General features: G+C 42.4%; 1 protein-coding gene across 5 annotated transcripts in view; it reads right to left on the bottom strand.

Moving 5' to 3' along the window:
• LOC140481978 (uncharacterized) overlaps positions 1–17,260 on the bottom strand; it is a 160,860-nt gene that overhangs the window by 53,863 nt on the left and 89,737 nt on the right. For 4 of the 5 annotated variants that reach the window (XM_072578757.1, XM_072578760.1, XM_072578758.1 and 1 more), the window contains exons 13-14: positions 14,975–15,592; positions 8,985–9,602 (exon numbers count right to left, since the gene is read on the bottom strand). In XM_072578757.1, coding sequence (XP_072434858.1) covers positions 8,985–9,602; positions 14,975–15,592 — 1,236 coding nt within the window. The remainder of the gene's footprint in view (positions 1–8,984; positions 9,603–14,974; positions 15,593–17,260) is intronic. The other variant, XM_072578759.1, reaches the window with a different exon arrangement.

The following is a 17,260-nucleotide window of genomic DNA, read 5'->3' on the forward strand; positions in this document are numbered from 1 at the left end:
GAGCCCCAAATTCCTACATCCCAACCAGGTTCCATCATTCAATAACCCTTGACAAGAACGGTGCCTCACAGTGATGCTGGGGGGAGTTATTCAGCCATTCAGGAGCATTCATAGGCCCATATACATGAAAGCTAAGAACATGGGGATGTCAGCATTATGAAGGTTATAATGCTATCACCCAGGCGAAGTTGAAGACCAGAGCTAATTGCCGTATACATAGGAGGCAAAGTAATGATCAAAGCTACAAATATTCTCCACATGACAGCATTGAGAAGGGGAAAAGCAGTCATGAGTTATGGAGAATGTACCTCACTATGTAAAAGTGGCTCTAGGGCAAGCTTTCACACGAGACATGAGCAGTTTGATAAGGACTGGAAGGTCTGATTGACTCTGTCAATTTCACAAATGGAAAATTTACACCTTAGCTCAGTATTCCCATGCCAAACATTTGACCACTCAACTCAGCAGCTTTATTAGCTTTACTAAAGTCAAAAGGAAAAGGAGAAGAAGGAACTAACAACATGAGTGGAACAGCGACATGATGCTCAGGGGTTAAAGCTGCAGACACTCAAGCAGTCAATGAAGAGAAGAACCAGTGTCTTCAGCACTGTAAAACAGTTTACCAAGGAATGTTATACCTGCAGACGAATGAAAGACAACACTGGAGGCATCTTTGTGAGACCAGAGACACCATCACCTCCACCTTCCATCTTCTACAGACACAACTGCAGCATTGTGACTTGGGACTTGAAACTGAAGTTCCAGTATCAAAAGTCCAAGTCAACTGTTACTTTCCAACCTCAACCAGGGATATATGGGACATTGCCCAATTGGTCTCCCACATTCATGAGTTCACAGATGCCCTTTCCAGGAAAGGAATTTACTTCGTTAGGTTCGTCAATGACTCAGAGAGTCAAGGTGTCCAAGCCATTTGTTGTGGAGCCACGGATGTGTTCCTTCAGGTACAAAGGGCCATGGACTGCATGCAAGTGGTACTGAGAGCTCTCTGGCATCATTCAGTTAGGTTCCTGAACAGCAAGTGATTTCAATGATAGATGAGTTGACCAGTTATTTTGCATCAGTCTTCACTATGTCCAATCAACATTCTCGAAATATTTGTAAATCAGGAAATGGAAGGGTCTCAATACAGTCACCGGGAAAGTGGATCAGAACAAATTGTTGAAGCTGTGAGCTGATAGGTCCACCAAGTCCTGATGGACTTCATCCTAGCATCTTAAAACAAGTTACTTGTAAGATGCTTGATGCACGTGTTTAATTTTCCTACATTTGTGGAAGATTCTTTCAGTTTGGAAAATTCTTTCAGTTTGGAAAATAGTCAGTGTAAGTCCTTTATTCAAAAGGGAGGGAAAACAGAAAACTAGAAACTACAGGCTCGTTGGTTGAATGCCTGTTGTAAAGAACATGTTTAAAGTTATTAATGAATATGTAATAGCACAGCACTCAGAAAAATTCAAGGTAATCAAGCAGAAACTACATGGTCTTGTGAAAGAGAAATGATGTTCAACCAATTTATTTCAGGTTCTTTGAGGAAGGAACATTTGCTATGGATAACCGGGAACCAGTGGATGTATTGTAAATACATTTCCAGAAGGCATGCGATAAGGTGACAAATCAAGCGGTTTTGCAGAAATAAAAGATAAAAATATGTAAATGATATTGGTGAAGAGTTGTGAAGTTGTGAAGAGCACAGAAGGAGATTACAAAGGAATGTAGATAGATTAAATGAGTGACCAAGGAGCCGGCAAATGGAGAACAGTGCTGGAAAATGTGGAATTGTCCATTTTGGTAGGAAAAATAAAAAGAAAACCATTTTATCTAAATGGCTAAAGATTGCAGCACTCTGAGATACAGAGAGATCTGCATACGCTTGTGCATGAACCAGTAAAGGTTAAAATGCAATAAATAATTAGTAATTTAGTAAAGCTAATAGAATGCTGTAATTTAATGTAAGGGTATTTGAATATTTAAGAAAGGACACTGTGCTTTAGCAACATAGGTCACTGAGAACAGCAGATTTGGGTTCGGGCTAGGTTTAGGGTGACTCTGGACTGTATTGGTCACCTTACTTTAAGAGGAATGTAAACACTGTGGAAACATTTCAGGGAAGTTTTATTAGACTAATGTCTAGGCTGATTTATGCAGAATGACTGGGCAGGCTAGGCTTGTACCCAATGCAATTTGGAAGAATAAGAGGAAGATTGGTTGAAACACATCAGATCCTAATGGGTTCTGGCAGTGTAAATTTGAAAAGGACATATCATAAAAAAAATGAATCTATAACTAGGGTCCCCAATTTAAGACAGAAACAAGGAAAATATACTTCTTACAGAAGGTTGAGAATCTTTTGAACTCTCTTTTTCAAAAAGCCTTGGAAACATTGTCTTTGGATATTTCAAGGAATGGGTAGATAAATATTGATAAGAAAGGGGTGAAACATTATCATGGGTAGATAGGAATGTGGCATAATTCGATCTTTTGGTGCAGTTCCTTGACATTCAATGTTTTTTCCGTCAGTGAATCAACATCCTTGAGGTTACATTGACCAGAAACTCAATGGACTTGCCACATAAACACAATGACCACAAGAGCAGGTCAGAGGTTAGGAATACTTTTGCAAGTAACTTACCTTCTGACTCCCAAAACCTGTCCATCATCAATAAGACATATGTCAAGAGTGTGTGGAATAATCCCCACTTGCCTGGATGGGTGCAGTCCCAACTACACTCAAGAAGCTTGACAATATCCAGAATAAATCGGTCCATTTCATCAGTCCACAAACATCCACTCCCTCCAACATCGATGCTCAGCAGTGGCACTGTGTACTATCGACAGGACGCACTGCAGAAGTTCACCGAAGATCCTTCCAAACCCACCACCACTTCCATTGAAAAGGACAAGATTGGCCGATACACTACCACTTGCAATTTCCTCTTAAAGCCACTCACCATCCTAACTGGGAAATATATCATTGTTCTTCCAGTATCGCTGGGCCAATATCCTGCAATTCCTTCCCTAAGGGCATTGTGGGTCTACGTAAAACATACAGACTTCAGCAGTTCAAGAAGGTACTTCACCACCATCTTCTCAAAAGCAGCTAGGGCATTAAATGCTGGCTAGCCAGCTGTAGTCATTGTAACAAGGTCAGCCAGATGGACCAATCAGGGAGCCCTAGCTAACAGATGTAAACAAGAGTGTCCGGGGTTCTGTTCACTCTGAGAGCTGGCTCTGAAGAAACTGGATCAATATCAAGGACTTTCTGTGTGTAAATAAAAAGTGACTTGGTGACAGGATACCAGCCACCAAGGAGTTATTTCAGTGGTGATGAGAGACAAAACTGCGCTGCTGAAGAAATTTGTTCGCAACTGTCATCTCTCAGTGGGGTAAGCATTTCCAGCATCATGCCTTTATTTGGGAAGCTCAACTCATTCAATCCTGCAGTCAGAGATTGGCCCAGTATGTAGAAAGAATGCATTATTTTTTCCAGGCAAATGACACTGGAAAGCAATGAATTAATTTTCCTGAAGGCTAGTGGACCCAGAGCTTTTTTGGTTATTAGAAGTCTAATGTTTCCTGAGGCATCAAATACTAAAGTATCTGATGTGACATATTTAGTTCAGGAATATTGTGACCCCAAGCCTCCTTTAATTATGAGATGTTATCAGTTTTTCTCAGCAGTTTGAGAACTGAGGAGTCTATATCAGGATTTTTGGTGAGGTTATGATGACTAGCAGAGGCACATGACTTTGGTTTAACCCTGAATGAGATGCTGAGAAACTGTTTGATATGTGGGATTAATGACGTAACAATGCAAAAGTGCCTACTACTAGCTGAAGCCCAACTGGTCTTCAAGCAGGCACTTCAACTGGCTTTACCACTGGAAAATGTAGCAAGTGGAGCTTATGAGTTACAGTGTATGCTGTTGAAAGTGGACACCCTCACCAGACCAACTGAGGTCAGGGGACACTAACTGAGTGAAGGCAATTGCACAGCCTCACTCAGGACATATCCTGAACAGGGGGACTCTAGGTCAGGCCACAGCAAACCCCTGAAACAAAGCCAAGCATTGGCCAAATGGTTAACATTTTCTTCAATGTCTGGTCCGGCAAGCCATTGTAGTTGCTATAGATAAGCAGGTTCGAGACAACAAAAGTATCCCACTGGGTCTGAAATGAGTAGGAGAGCTCATCGGCTGGTATCCAGGAGAGTGCACACCCTGGGAAGCCCACCTACATCAGGCTTGGAACAGTTAAATTGCTCAGCAACATCCAGATCAGAACAAATCAAAATAAATGGTCACCCGGTGCTAATGGAAGTTGATACCAGCGTGACTGTACCAGTGATTATAGAACCAGTCTTTAACAAAATTCGCTTTGGACTCCAACTCTTAAATTTGCATAAGGTCTCAAATAGACTGAGAACCTATCCCGAAGAACCATTCCAGATTAAGGATACAACTTTGGTTCGGGTCTTGCAGCTGGTTCAGTTACCACTGGTGGTACAAAAAGACCGATGGGGTGGAATTGGTTGAGAAAGATTCACCGAGATTGGCTGAACATTTAGATCAGAGAATGGCCACCTGAGTGAAGTCGTAATGAAATACCCAGAAACTTTTCAAAGGAGCCAAAGACAACTTACATGTTAACCAGGAAGCAATTCCATGATTTTGCAAGGCCCACCCAGTGTCAATTGTCTTACAGACAAAATGCGAGGGAGAAAGCAGAAGGCTGGCAAGCAAAGGAATCATCAAACCATGCAGTTTGAGGAATGGATAGAATCAGTTGTACTAATTGTGAAGCCCAGTGGGAGGTTTGTATTTAAGGGGATTTTAAACAAACGGTAAACTGCTCCTCACAGTTGGATAAATACCCAATCCTTCGCCTAAAGGATTCATATGCAAAGCTGGCTGGGGAGCTGTCCTTCACAAAGCTGGATATGAGCCATGTATCCCTGTAATTATGGTTAGCTGAGAATTCCCAGATGCATGCTACAATTAATATCCATAAGCATTTGTACCAATATATTTATGTATCATCAACCTGTGCTATATTTCTGCAGACAATGGAGAACATTTTACAAGGTCGACTCCAGGTCACCATTTATCTGGAAGACATGCTAATAACAGTGAATAAAAATAATGAGCACTTAGACAACTTGGACAGAGTCCTTAGAAATTTCTCCAAGGTGGGTGTATGGCTTAGAAGGGAAAAACATGAGTTCCAGGCATCCCAAGTGACCCTACTTGGGCCATAGAGTTAATAAGACTGTGTTCTACCTGTTTGAAAATAAGTAAGGGAGATCAAAAGTGCCCCAGCTCCCATGTCTGTACTGGAGCTTAGGTCTTTCCATGGATTGGTGCTTTATTACATAATCTGGCCCCATCATGACCCCCTCACATCTGCTATTGAAGAAAGGTCAGCCTTGGAAATGGTCTCATAGCCAAGACATAGCCTTTAGGGAAGTGAAAAAGCAGCTATCATCGACTAAGGTGTTGATCTGGTGCTGACAGGTGATGCCTCCTTGTACAGTATTGGGGTAGTGTTGGCTCACAGAGGGCCCAATGGAGAGGAACACACAATAGGGTTGCCTTCCCAGACTTTGGCAGATGTAGAGCACAAATATGCCCAGATAGAGAAGGAAGGTTTGGCGGTCACCTTTGGTGTGAGAACATTTCACTGATACCTTTATGAACATAGATTTGTAATAGTAACACACCAGAAACCACCGCTAGGGCTACTTAAAGAGGCCAGGGCTGTGCCACCAACAGCTTCAGATCGAATTCAGTGGTGGGCTCTCATTTCTAGGTGCGTACAATTACCATTTAGAACACTGTCCAGGAGGTCAAGTCGCAAATGCAGATGTCTTGAGCCGCCTCCTACTGTCAGATACATCAGTGATGGCCGCTTGAAGACTCTATTCTGATTTTAAACTATCTGGACACTCTTCTGGTCACCGCTGACAATATAAACTATGGACACAAGAAGATCCAATCCTAGCAAAACTAAAACAACTGGTGGTGATGGAGGAAACAAAAGGGCCGTCACAACCAGAATTGAAACCTTTTATAGTCCCAGTTTGACCAGATCCTTATAGAGGACAGCATTTAATTATGGGGAGCACGAGTGATTGTTCTGAGCAAAGGTCACTGCCGGATAATGGCTGGACTCCAGCAAGGTCATTCAGCTGTGTACAAAATAAAGATGTTTTGTCAGGAGGCCAGGATTACATGCAGATATAGCCACGTTGGTGGGTAGTACCCATAGTGCCAAGAAGGACAAAAGCATTACTGCCAGCAGGTGCCCCACATTTATGGGAATGGCCCAAGTAAACCCTGGATTTGGTTACGCGTCAAGCAGGTCCTTTCATGGACTAAGCATTCTAAATCATTGTGAACTCCCACTCAAAGTAGCTGGACGTGCACAGAGTTCAATCATCTGACAACAGAAAAGCTGCAAACAAATTTTACAATACACAGACTCCCAAGTGGTTGGTCATTTCCCAGCAAGGAACTTGAGTATTTCCTAAAGACGAATGGCACTCGGCATATAAGGACAGCTCCATACCTTCTACCATCCTTCTATCATGCAGAAAGAGCAGTCCAAACTTTGAAAGCAAGTTTAAGAAACAACTTAAACTTCTCTAGAAACCAGACAGGCCCAGTACCTATTTGATTATTTCATAGAATCCCTACAGTGTGGAAACAAGCCATTCAGCCCAACGAGTCCACACCGACCCTTCGAAGAGTAACCCACCCAGACCCATTCCCCTATGCTATTATTCTACATTTACCCCTGCCTAATGCGCATAACCTACACATCGCTCAACACTAGGGGCGATTTAACATGGCCAATTCACCTAACCTGCACATCTTTGGACTGTGGGAGGAAACTGGAGCACCCGGAGGAAACCCATGCAGACACGGGGAGAATGTACAAACTCCACACAGACAGTTGCCGGAGGCTGGATTGAAACCGGGTCCCTGGTGCTGTGAGGCAGCAGTGCCAACCACTGAGCCACCGTGCTGCCCCTCATGCAACTACAGCAATAGCTCCAATGAAGTTGCTAATGGAGAGAAGATTCCGCACCAGGTTAAATCTGATCTTCCCAGACCTAAGCAGGGTGAGAGGTTGTGAAGTGGCGTTGGGGATGCCAATGCCAGACTCAAGACTCCCCTAAGTGAGACAGTTTACTTAAAGGGATGAAGGTTGGTGCCGAAAGCATGGAATGGCCCTGCATGGGTAGGAGGTATGGTCAACATGATATACAAAGGTTTGGGTAGATGAGGTGGTCCTGAACAAGCATGTGGACCCCACGAAAGCTGCAAGCTTACAAGCAGGATGGGAGCAAAACATACCCAGCTGTTCAGAACAGAGGAAAAGTCTGTCTGAAACAATGGGTTCTCCTCCTCCATCTTGCGTCCTACAAACCTTGGAATTTGAGATGGACATGGAGGATGTTGCAGCCTTGACACCTGAAGAAGAGGATGAATTTCTTCCAACTTTCTCTAGCCGCAAGAGGCAGGCTATCATTCGGTACATGCCGCCCAGATACAAGGCTGAGTCGGGTGAATCATACTCCGTGCGAAAATGCCCCAGGATGGAGCTACAAGAGAGAAAGCTGGCCTATGTCCTTGGACTCTGAGGGGGAAGGGATGTAATGATTGTAACGAGGTCAGCCAGAATATGAGCTCCCCAAATTGGGGCTGTTAATCTCTGTGGAGTTATTTCACCAGCAACACGCATGTCACACAAGCGAAATTTTTTTTAAAAGTCTAGCCAGGCCAATGGCCTACTCCTGTCTTTAATTTGTCTGTGTGCACTGGCTGTCCAAAGTGGCTCCGACCCAGACCAATGGCTGTGTGCTCGCGTATTGGAGATATGTTGTCAGACAGAATTGGGTAGCCTTCTCTACTGTTTGCTTCAGCCTATACATGAGCAGGAGGACAGGTATCAGGCATCAAGTTTGCAACAGCAGCAGTAGGCATGATCAAAAGGGTCAATTTTGTAGAAGAGTTGGAAGATGGGAAGTAAAAAAGAATTAGGAAGAAAGTTTCAGGATGAGGTAGCTGCATAGTGCGAGACACAAATGATACAAACAAGGGAGGAGGAAGGTGCATATGTGACAAAAGTGACAGGGGTTGTACAGTACATTCAAAACAACTGTAAAGTTCATGTGTCAACACAGGGAAAGTAATTGCCCATGACATGGCAGAGTGAAGGCCGTGTGCAACAGACAATCATATGTGCACTAAGCTGCAGATCAGAAAAACTGTGCCACGGTGTGGTGGGAGTTGAAGAAAAATTTGGATTTTAAATTGGATCTGCCATCTGGCACCACTGCCTGACCTTCCCCCTTCTTGCTTGTGCTTCTCCGTTAGCAGACAACATACCCTGTATACACCCTGCAGAAGTGCAGCTGGATCATTCATCTTAATGTGGAACTGGAGCCAGGTTCCCTTGAGCTGCTCAAGGACACAGACCACCTTGGTCCAGGCTGCCTTTGTCAGTTAGGATGACCTTCTGTTGCCAATCCTATGGAAGAGCACTTCCCTTCTCTCCTGGACAACCTTCAGAAGAACCTTTAAGAAGGCATTGCTGAACGGTGGCACTAGCTTTTGCTTGCTCTTGGACACTGGAGATGGGGAGCAGACTTTCCTGCCTTGTCCATAAATTGTTGTGTTTTACCCATGTATGGACATCCAATTAGCTGAGCTGAGCTGAATGCACTTGCATGAGAAACCCTGCCCCCAAGTGGCTGTACTTCACACACTTAATGTCAGAAAAACAACTCACACCCCCCTTTCACCTACCCTTTCACAGTTTTGCTGTCACCTTTCATGTTATGAAAGCTTATACTTTCTGAACTGCCATGATCGGCATTATGGATGATTTGCTAGTACTGAATATATTTTCATTGACAGTGACATCCTATACATCTTGCCTTGAACGAAACAAAATATCAATTACCTGGTTCAATGACAACAGTTGGCTCTTCAGGTATTACCCGTGGAGAAGGCAGAGTTGACAATAGTGTTGTCACGTCCTCTTGTATATTTGGTAAAGAACGGAATTCACTTACACTGAAGACTAAACTGGGATCAATGGCAATTTCATTCAGCTCTGCTAAAGCTGCATTCTTGACTCCAACTGCAAAACTCATTATAGCAGCTCGTTTCAATGCAGCAGCAGCTCGATTAACATCATCGTTAGATGTTCCACCAGTGATGAGCACCAAAAACTGAGCAACGCCATTGCTTTTCCTACTTCCTGCAGAGTTGATGAAATGGTATCGATAGGCATGATCCATGGCTGCACCAGTATTCCGTCTGGCCCCACCTTTCAGCCTCAGTCTTCTCACATGAGACAGAATATCAGCCTTGGATAAGTAGGTGTTCAAGTAGAACTCAGTATCTGCATATGTGCTGTACTGTATCAGACCTACTTGAACTCTGTCAAGTCCAACATCGAGATTCTCTATTATATTTATGAGAAAATCACGGACAAGAGCAAAATGTGTGTTTCCAACATTATCTGATCCATCGATAAGGAACACAATATCTCTCTTCATTCCTTCTTCAGAAGCAACTGGAATAAACATGCATTATAATTCACAGTACATCACATAATGTTTGTGCAATTTTTAAGTAGTTTAATTTGCATTTATGCAGCCTTAATTATATAACAATATCTCAAGAGATATCTCAAGATATCTCAACAATATCTCAATGCAAGCAGAAGGACATTTATCAGGAGTCAAGTTTGCAACAGCGGCAGGAGGCATGATCAAAGGGGTCAATTTTGTAGAAGGGTTGGAAGATGGGAAGTAATAAAGAATGAGGAGAGGAATTTTCAGGATGAGGTAGCTGCATAGTGTGAGACACAAGTTGTGCAAATAAGGGAGGAGGAAAGTGCACGGGTGACAAAAGTAACAGAAGGTTGTACAATACCTTAAAAAACAATTGTAAAGCTTACATTTCAACACAGGGAACCTAATTGCCCATGACGTGACAGAGTGAAGGGTGTCCACAACAGAAAATCACATATGCACTAAGCTGCAGATCAGAAAAACTGTGTCATGGTATGCTGGGAGCTGAAGAAAACTCAGGATCTTAAATTGGATCCGCAGTCTCACATTGAAAAATGACAAGGACAAGAGTAATAGGCTTATGTAATGGGAAAGGAGGTATGAGCTGAAAAGTTTTGAATTAATCCAAGTTTGTGTGGAGTGGAATTGGGAAGGAAAATGTAGTAGAAAGCAAACCTTATGAAAATGAAAAAAAAAAGCTTTTCTGCTTGGTGAAATAAAGCGCAAATATTCAACAAGCTGTAATGTACCATGTACCAGGTTACCGCATTCCAAAACCTAGTGTATCAAGAAAATTAAACTACAATCAGAATCAAGAAGGAATTTAACAAACTGAATGAAGCTGAGGAAAAACAATGCTGATGCTGAAAATGTGAAAGATCTGAAATAAGGCAGAGAAATGTAGATGATATTTCAGATCAATAAGACTTGTTGACTCTTGAATCTGAAAACTGCAATTATCATCCCAATGGAAAGTAACTTGAGTTGGGAAATTTCCCATCCCTGTGCTCCCACCTGGGAAAATTGTCCAAATGGAGCTACTTTCATTCTGGAAGTATGGGTATGGGATAGAGTTTGCCCACCATCATTGGATGCAGATTAAAGGCAGCTACAGGAGCTGCTGAGTGCTTCAGTGGGCTGGTTAAAAGACCAGCTGTCTTCTCTTGTCCCAGTTTCGAAAATATTAAGCCTTCCAGCTCTGGCATCCAATCATTTCATCGCCTCTTTGCTGTGCATACAGAGTGTTGATATTTAGGGGTCAAATGAAGGTCAAAGGAAACATGCAAATTGCTTGTGTTTGCAAATTGCATGTAGGCATCACCATAATGTTCAAGAAAGCAGCAAACAATGCCACAAAAATGTCAATCCTGTCAGTGACAACTCATCCAACTTCCAAATGTCCTCTGTGAGCATCACAACACTCCATCCTCATCTATTGTGTAAATGATACAATGGTCTGTAATGAAAGCAGTGTGAAGCTGAGTATGTGAAGTAGGCACTGGGTTGGTAGCCTCTGAGAGTGCAGGAGGCACTCCTTTCCTGATGACATTGGGTGGTCACTCAGCTGGCACAACATCTTCACCAGGTTACCACCCAGGCTGAGCCTGAATGTGCAAGGATGATGGGGTCATTTATCTTCATATGTGCTCAGTAAGAGGAAGCATACTCAGCCCCTATCTGCACAGTAAGGTGAAACATCCTCAGCCCCTATCTGCACAGTAAGGTGAAACATCCTCAGCCCCCATCTGCACAGTAAGCCATCAGTGACTGCACTGAGATCTAAACTTTGTCACTTCTTCTCTTCCCTACTGAGGTCCTTTCCACAGAGCACCCTGTTCCCAGCTGCTGTTGGGATGCTGGTCACTGTGGCTGCCTGCCTAGGAAGGCGAAGGCAGATGTTGGAGGATCCAAGGATGAGAGAAGGCCAAGCAGCAGCAACAGAAGGCCCGAATGGAGGACGGGTAGTACCCGGCTCAGGGAGAATTTGCAGTCACATGGCCTCTCGGGACAGATAGGGTGCACATCTTGCCCAAGGCTTTCTGAGGCCAACTCCACTTCTTGGGAACAAGCAATGTGTAGTGTTGATGGGGGCTCTGTATGTTGCAGGACATGGTGCTGGAACTGTGCTGGATACTGGAGCAGGATCTGAAGGCCATAGGAGTGGGAGGCTGTGAAAGTGAATGTTGCTCTGAACCTCCATGCAACTGGCTCCTTCTAGGAAGCAATGCATTTTCCAATGAAGGGGTTTTGTGCTTTAGCGTGGTCAGTGGGATTCGGGAATGTAGCAAGCACACCCAGCAGGGTGACATTGACTGTACATATGTTGCACTGAGAGGGCTGTATCACAATGCTGCGGATTTCACCAATAGGAAGGAGTTCCATTTGATTAATGTCTAGGTGATCAGTGATCACCGTTACCGCTTTCTGGACGTTTGTGCCCACTACCCTAGCAACTGCTATGACTCCTCCAGCCTGGAGCACTCTCACATACCCGTCGCATTTGAGGGCCCAGACTCACAGCTGGTTATTGGGGTCAAGAGTTACCCTCTGTGTCTATTGCTCGTGATACCATCATGCAACTGGCTGACTGATGCTATGCACAGACACAGTGCTGCTCATGTTTTGACGAGAAGCATGATGGAACAGATGCTGGGGGTGGTGAAGATATGGTTCCCGTTCTTCGACCAGTCCTCCAGTATAGTCCGGAAAGAGTGTGCCGCATTGTCTTGGTGTGTAACCGGAGCAGGTAACAAGGCAATGTGCTGGCTATGGAGAAACTGGAGAAATGGGAATAGTCTTCCAAGGTGGAGAATGGGAACACTGGGGGAAGAGGAAGCTGTTTTTGCCCATGATAGAACTCAGCTACGTTGGAAACTACAAACTAAAGCAAACCTCACTGACATCTGCTTCCAATAGTTGAGAGCTGGGTGCAGCAGACAACTGAAGAATGTGAATTAATTTTTGGTCATGAATCAGAAATCTGGTTTATATTGTTGAGGTGAACCTCAATCGCTGTTAGATTTGTTTGTGTTTCCTTTTGCTGTCTGTAGTTAGATACTCATGTTTGTTTTTGTCCAGTTGCTTGCCTGTACATGTTGTCACCTTACTGAACAATGACACGATACAGATTGACAGTTGGCATCAGGGACAAGGTAGCGGGTGGGTAGAGGATGTTCAGATAGGAGGTAGGTACAGACGGCTGGATGGTGTGGCATGGTGGCTAAACAGTGACAAGGGTGGGAGATGGTGATGCCTGTGCAAGGAAGTATCAGCCATGCTGTCAGCGTGCCTTTGGTGCATGCTGGTGGGGAGAGGCAATGCCAGATTACCGGCTCTTGTCCATACTCACATCAGTCTTTCAGCGAGGGCACAGGCACAAGAGTTGCCAGTCAGCAGATAGCCACTGAATTGCAAGTTGGCCCCAGATTGGTGCATGGTGAGATGGGACAGACATTGGACTTGAGCAACACCATAGGGACTTGTGGGCTAATACTCATTGAGTTTGGAAAGATACATGAGGAAACTCATTGGCCATGTGCCAAAAAGCCCTCCAAAAAACTCGATGCAACTTGGACCGAGCCGAAAAAAATAAAAGTTCAGCTCAATGCTTTTATCTCTAAATGGGAAAAAGAATATCTTAGATTTATAAAATTATTTGGTGCGTTTAAAACCCACCAATGTGAAAGGAAAAATGAAAATTGCCCATTTAAATACAATGTAATAGTTGAGGTGTGAGAAGAAGAAATGTATAGAGTGATAGAGATGTACAGCACAGAAACGGACCCTTCAGTCCAACTCATCCATGCTGACCAGATATCCTAAATTAATCTATTCTTCTGTACCAACATTTGGCCCATATCCCTCTAAAGCCTTCCTATTCATGTACCCATCCAGATGCCTTTTCGATGTACCAGCCTCCACCACTTCCTTGGGCAGCTCATTCCACGTATGCACTATGCTCTGCATGAACAAGTTGCCCCTTAGGCCCTTTTATATCTTTCCCCTCTCACCCTAAACATTTGCCCTCTAGTTTTGAACTCCACTATCCTCCACTAGGGGAAAAAGACCTTGTCTATTCACTCTACCCATGTCTTTCAGGATTTTCCAAACCTCTGTAAGGTTGCCCCTCAGCCTTCAATGCTTCAGGGAAAATATCCTCAGCCTATTCTGCCTCTCCCTATAGTTCTAACCCTGTAACCCCAGCAACATTCTTGTAAATCTTTTCTGCACTCTTTCAAGTTTCACAATACCTTTCCTATAGCAAGGAGACCAGAATTGCAGACTGTATTCCAAATGTGGCCTCACGAATGTCCGCAATATGACATCCCAACTCCTAAACTCAATAGCATTGTCAGAGAATCTTAAAACATCCTTGGGCCATTCCTAAGTGTTTCAGGACTAAGACATTACTTTTCCAATGCAATTTTGTGCAACTTAGACAAACACAGCAGCCATGTGCTACCAAAATAGTAAATGAGGTGAAATGGCATTAGTCAAGAGAGGAATATTGGTTAGAACAGTGTCTTACTTTAGGAAGGACAACATGATTGTTGGTACCCCACTGAACAAGCAGATTAGACCTCAAGTTAACATTTCATTACAAAGATCATTTTTGATTCAATTCTCCCTTAGTACTGCACTCAAATGTCAGCTTTGAACATATGTTCACATCCTGGATATTTGCATAATGCTTATTTGGTGCTGTTAAGCCAAACAAGAGCTGAATAATTACCTTCATGCTTCCTTCACAAAGTAATGATATTCATATTTTAATGCTGAATGCATTGGAGGATAAATTTGATGAAACCAAATTACAAGTATTGGGTCTCATCTATCAAACCTACTCTCAATTGTCTTCAATCCATTCATTTTTAATTTTGTATTCATTAAATTTCATATAATTAACTACATAAAAAGTTAATTTGCTCCATGATCTTTGTAAACAGACCTGTCATGTAATAGTGATTATTTTTGATCCATGTATTTACTGTGCCCTCCATTACATCAGCTCCCAGTTAAGCAAACTCCTCTGTGGCCTTGCCTCTATCTTTTTCTGTTCCACGTCTCTCTAAGACATCTGTACTCGTTAATTCTGATATGTTGGTGGCTCTATCTTTCACTTCCAAGGCCCTAACCTCTGGAACACTCTCTAAAAACTTGCTTCTGTCTCTCTACCTTGCTTTCCATCTCTAAGAAACTTCTTGTTTTTTTTATCAATATTTTTTCATCTGACCAAACCTTTCTTTGAGTGGCTCATTGTTATATGTCGAAACAGTTTAGAGTATTTTAAACTTATAAAGAGCCTTTACCTTAATTTGTAGTTGTTGTTGGCAAATATGGCACAACTGAGAAGAACAGAAAACATAAGTACCTTGTGTAACAGCAACAGTTGGTCTTTGAGTTGGTACTCTTGAGGCAGCCAGAGTTGATAATGGCGTCATTAACTGCTCCTGTATATTTGGCAGAGAGCTGAATTCTTGAATGCTGAAGACCAAACTAGGGTCAATTGCAATTTCTTTCAATTGTGCTGGGTCTGCATCTTTGGTTCCTATGGCAAAGATTATGACTGCAGCTTGCTTCAATGCATCCGCAGGTAGTTTAAAATCATCACTGGATCTTCCAGCAGTGATGAGCACCAATAACTGAGGAACACCTTCCTCTTTCCTACTTCCTGAAGATCTGGTAAAGTGATTTCTAAGGACATAATCCAGTGCTGCTCCAGTATTAAGAGTATTCCTACCTCTCAGTCTTAGTCCTTCCACATGGGAAAGAATTTCATCTTCAGAAGAATAAGTGTTCAGATAGAATTCAGTTTCTGCAAAATTGCTGTACTGTACCAGTCCGACTTGCACTTTGTCACTATCAATATCGAGATTTTCTATAATACTTGTGAGAAAATCACGGACAAAGGGAACATTTCTTTTCCCGACATTGTCAGATCCATCGATAAGGAACACAATGTCTCTCTTGCTTCCTCCGTCTGGCACACCTAGAAGAAACATACAGCATCATTGCTTGCAATACATATACAATTACCGTATATACTCGTGTAAAAGACACATTTTTAGACTTTTTTTAAAGTTAAATTTATGGGGTCAACTATTACATGGATAGTACTTTTGAAAGGCTGAAACTCATGCTACAGCCCAAAATCCCATATCATGAGCAGAAGCCCAACTGATCTCTAAACAAATAAAGAAAACAAAACACAACCATCTATAATAATTACCGGATAAAGACAATAGAAACAAAAATGTGTGATAATACGTAACCTTCCTTCTGCCAATTTCTGATTACAAACTGGTGAAACTGTAACATCTTATCTTCTAGTTCAGCAGGCAGCTTTTGTGCAATCTTAGTTTTCTGCCAAAGTAATAAGTTGTCACCTGAGTCTGACCTGATGAGTCTTAAGCTTTCATGCCAAATTGGTGTGAATTGTACATCAAAATATACAATATCGTGAAAAAGTATTAATTTCCCCACTGTAACATTTATGTACAGGATAGTACCTGACTCACAAATGTTGGTCTGTTATCTGTGAATAACTAGAGTTGACTTTTACACAAGATAAATGGGAAATTCAAATTCTTTGGCCAAAAATAGGGAATTGACTTTTACATGAAATCAACTTTTACTCGAGTAAATACAGTAATAGGAATTTTAAGAACTCTGGAGAAATTCTCTCACAAACGTTCACAAAATAGTTTCTGTTTTGGCTATCTTGATTGAAAGCACACTCAAAGTTGTATTAAATTTATGAAGCAAAGTTTCAGTTCAAGCTTACACCTATTTTTATTTGCAAAACCACAAAGATTGAGTAGAAGTTCACACAGAGGAGGAGGAGGCTGAGATGATCTGAGCTGATTTGATGGCTGTTGGGCAATTAATTGGCTCAGAGCAACACTTCCAACCCATAGCAGAGAAAAGACATGATTTATTTTATATCACAATATTGAGATGATACTCGATTAAACTTACAAAGGGTTCATTCTGTTGTATGCACTAGAAAGCTCCTGTGACCTTATTAATGAATTAAGTCAATACACTATATCCCACAGGGAAATTGGGTACGCTATCAATGTGATAGTGAACCGTTGTTGAGTGAGTAGAGGGTTAGTCATTCTGTCATGGCTGCTTTCACCTCAAGGATAGAATATTTTAATCCAGTCACACCCACCAATGAACTTATTTGATCAAATGAAACAATGGGTGAGAGTTTGTATGACAACTTTGATTGGAAAAGATTGTTTTACTCTGCTCCTCTGGATGGGTATTTGAAAGCTAAGATACAGAACAAGTAGGAGCAAATTAATGCAGACACAAAATTCTGAACTGAAAGTGAAAAATGCTGGAAATCACAGCAGGTCAGGCAGCATCCATGGCTCTCTCTATACAGATGCTGCCTGACCTCCAAGGTACAGAAGAATACTCTCTTATCAGTCAGAGATATTGAGATGTTTCAGGTCTGTATATGAGATCAGTCAGCAGAGAAAGCTGATCTGATGAGTTTGTATCTGTTCGTAAACATTCACACTTCTGTTCACAGATTTTTTGTATTTGATGGTGGATGTCCATATGCTAATACTCAGTCACCTTCACTGTGAAAAGACACAGCAACAGCCACAAGGTTAAAGCCTCCAGACAATCTAACAAAAAC

This window comes from Chiloscyllium punctatum, chromosome 10 (genome assembly GCF_047496795.1).
Source record: "Chiloscyllium punctatum isolate Juve2018m chromosome 10, sChiPun1.3, whole genome shotgun sequence".
Lineage (NCBI taxonomy): Eukaryota > Metazoa > Chordata > Chondrichthyes > Orectolobiformes > Hemiscylliidae > Chiloscyllium > Chiloscyllium punctatum.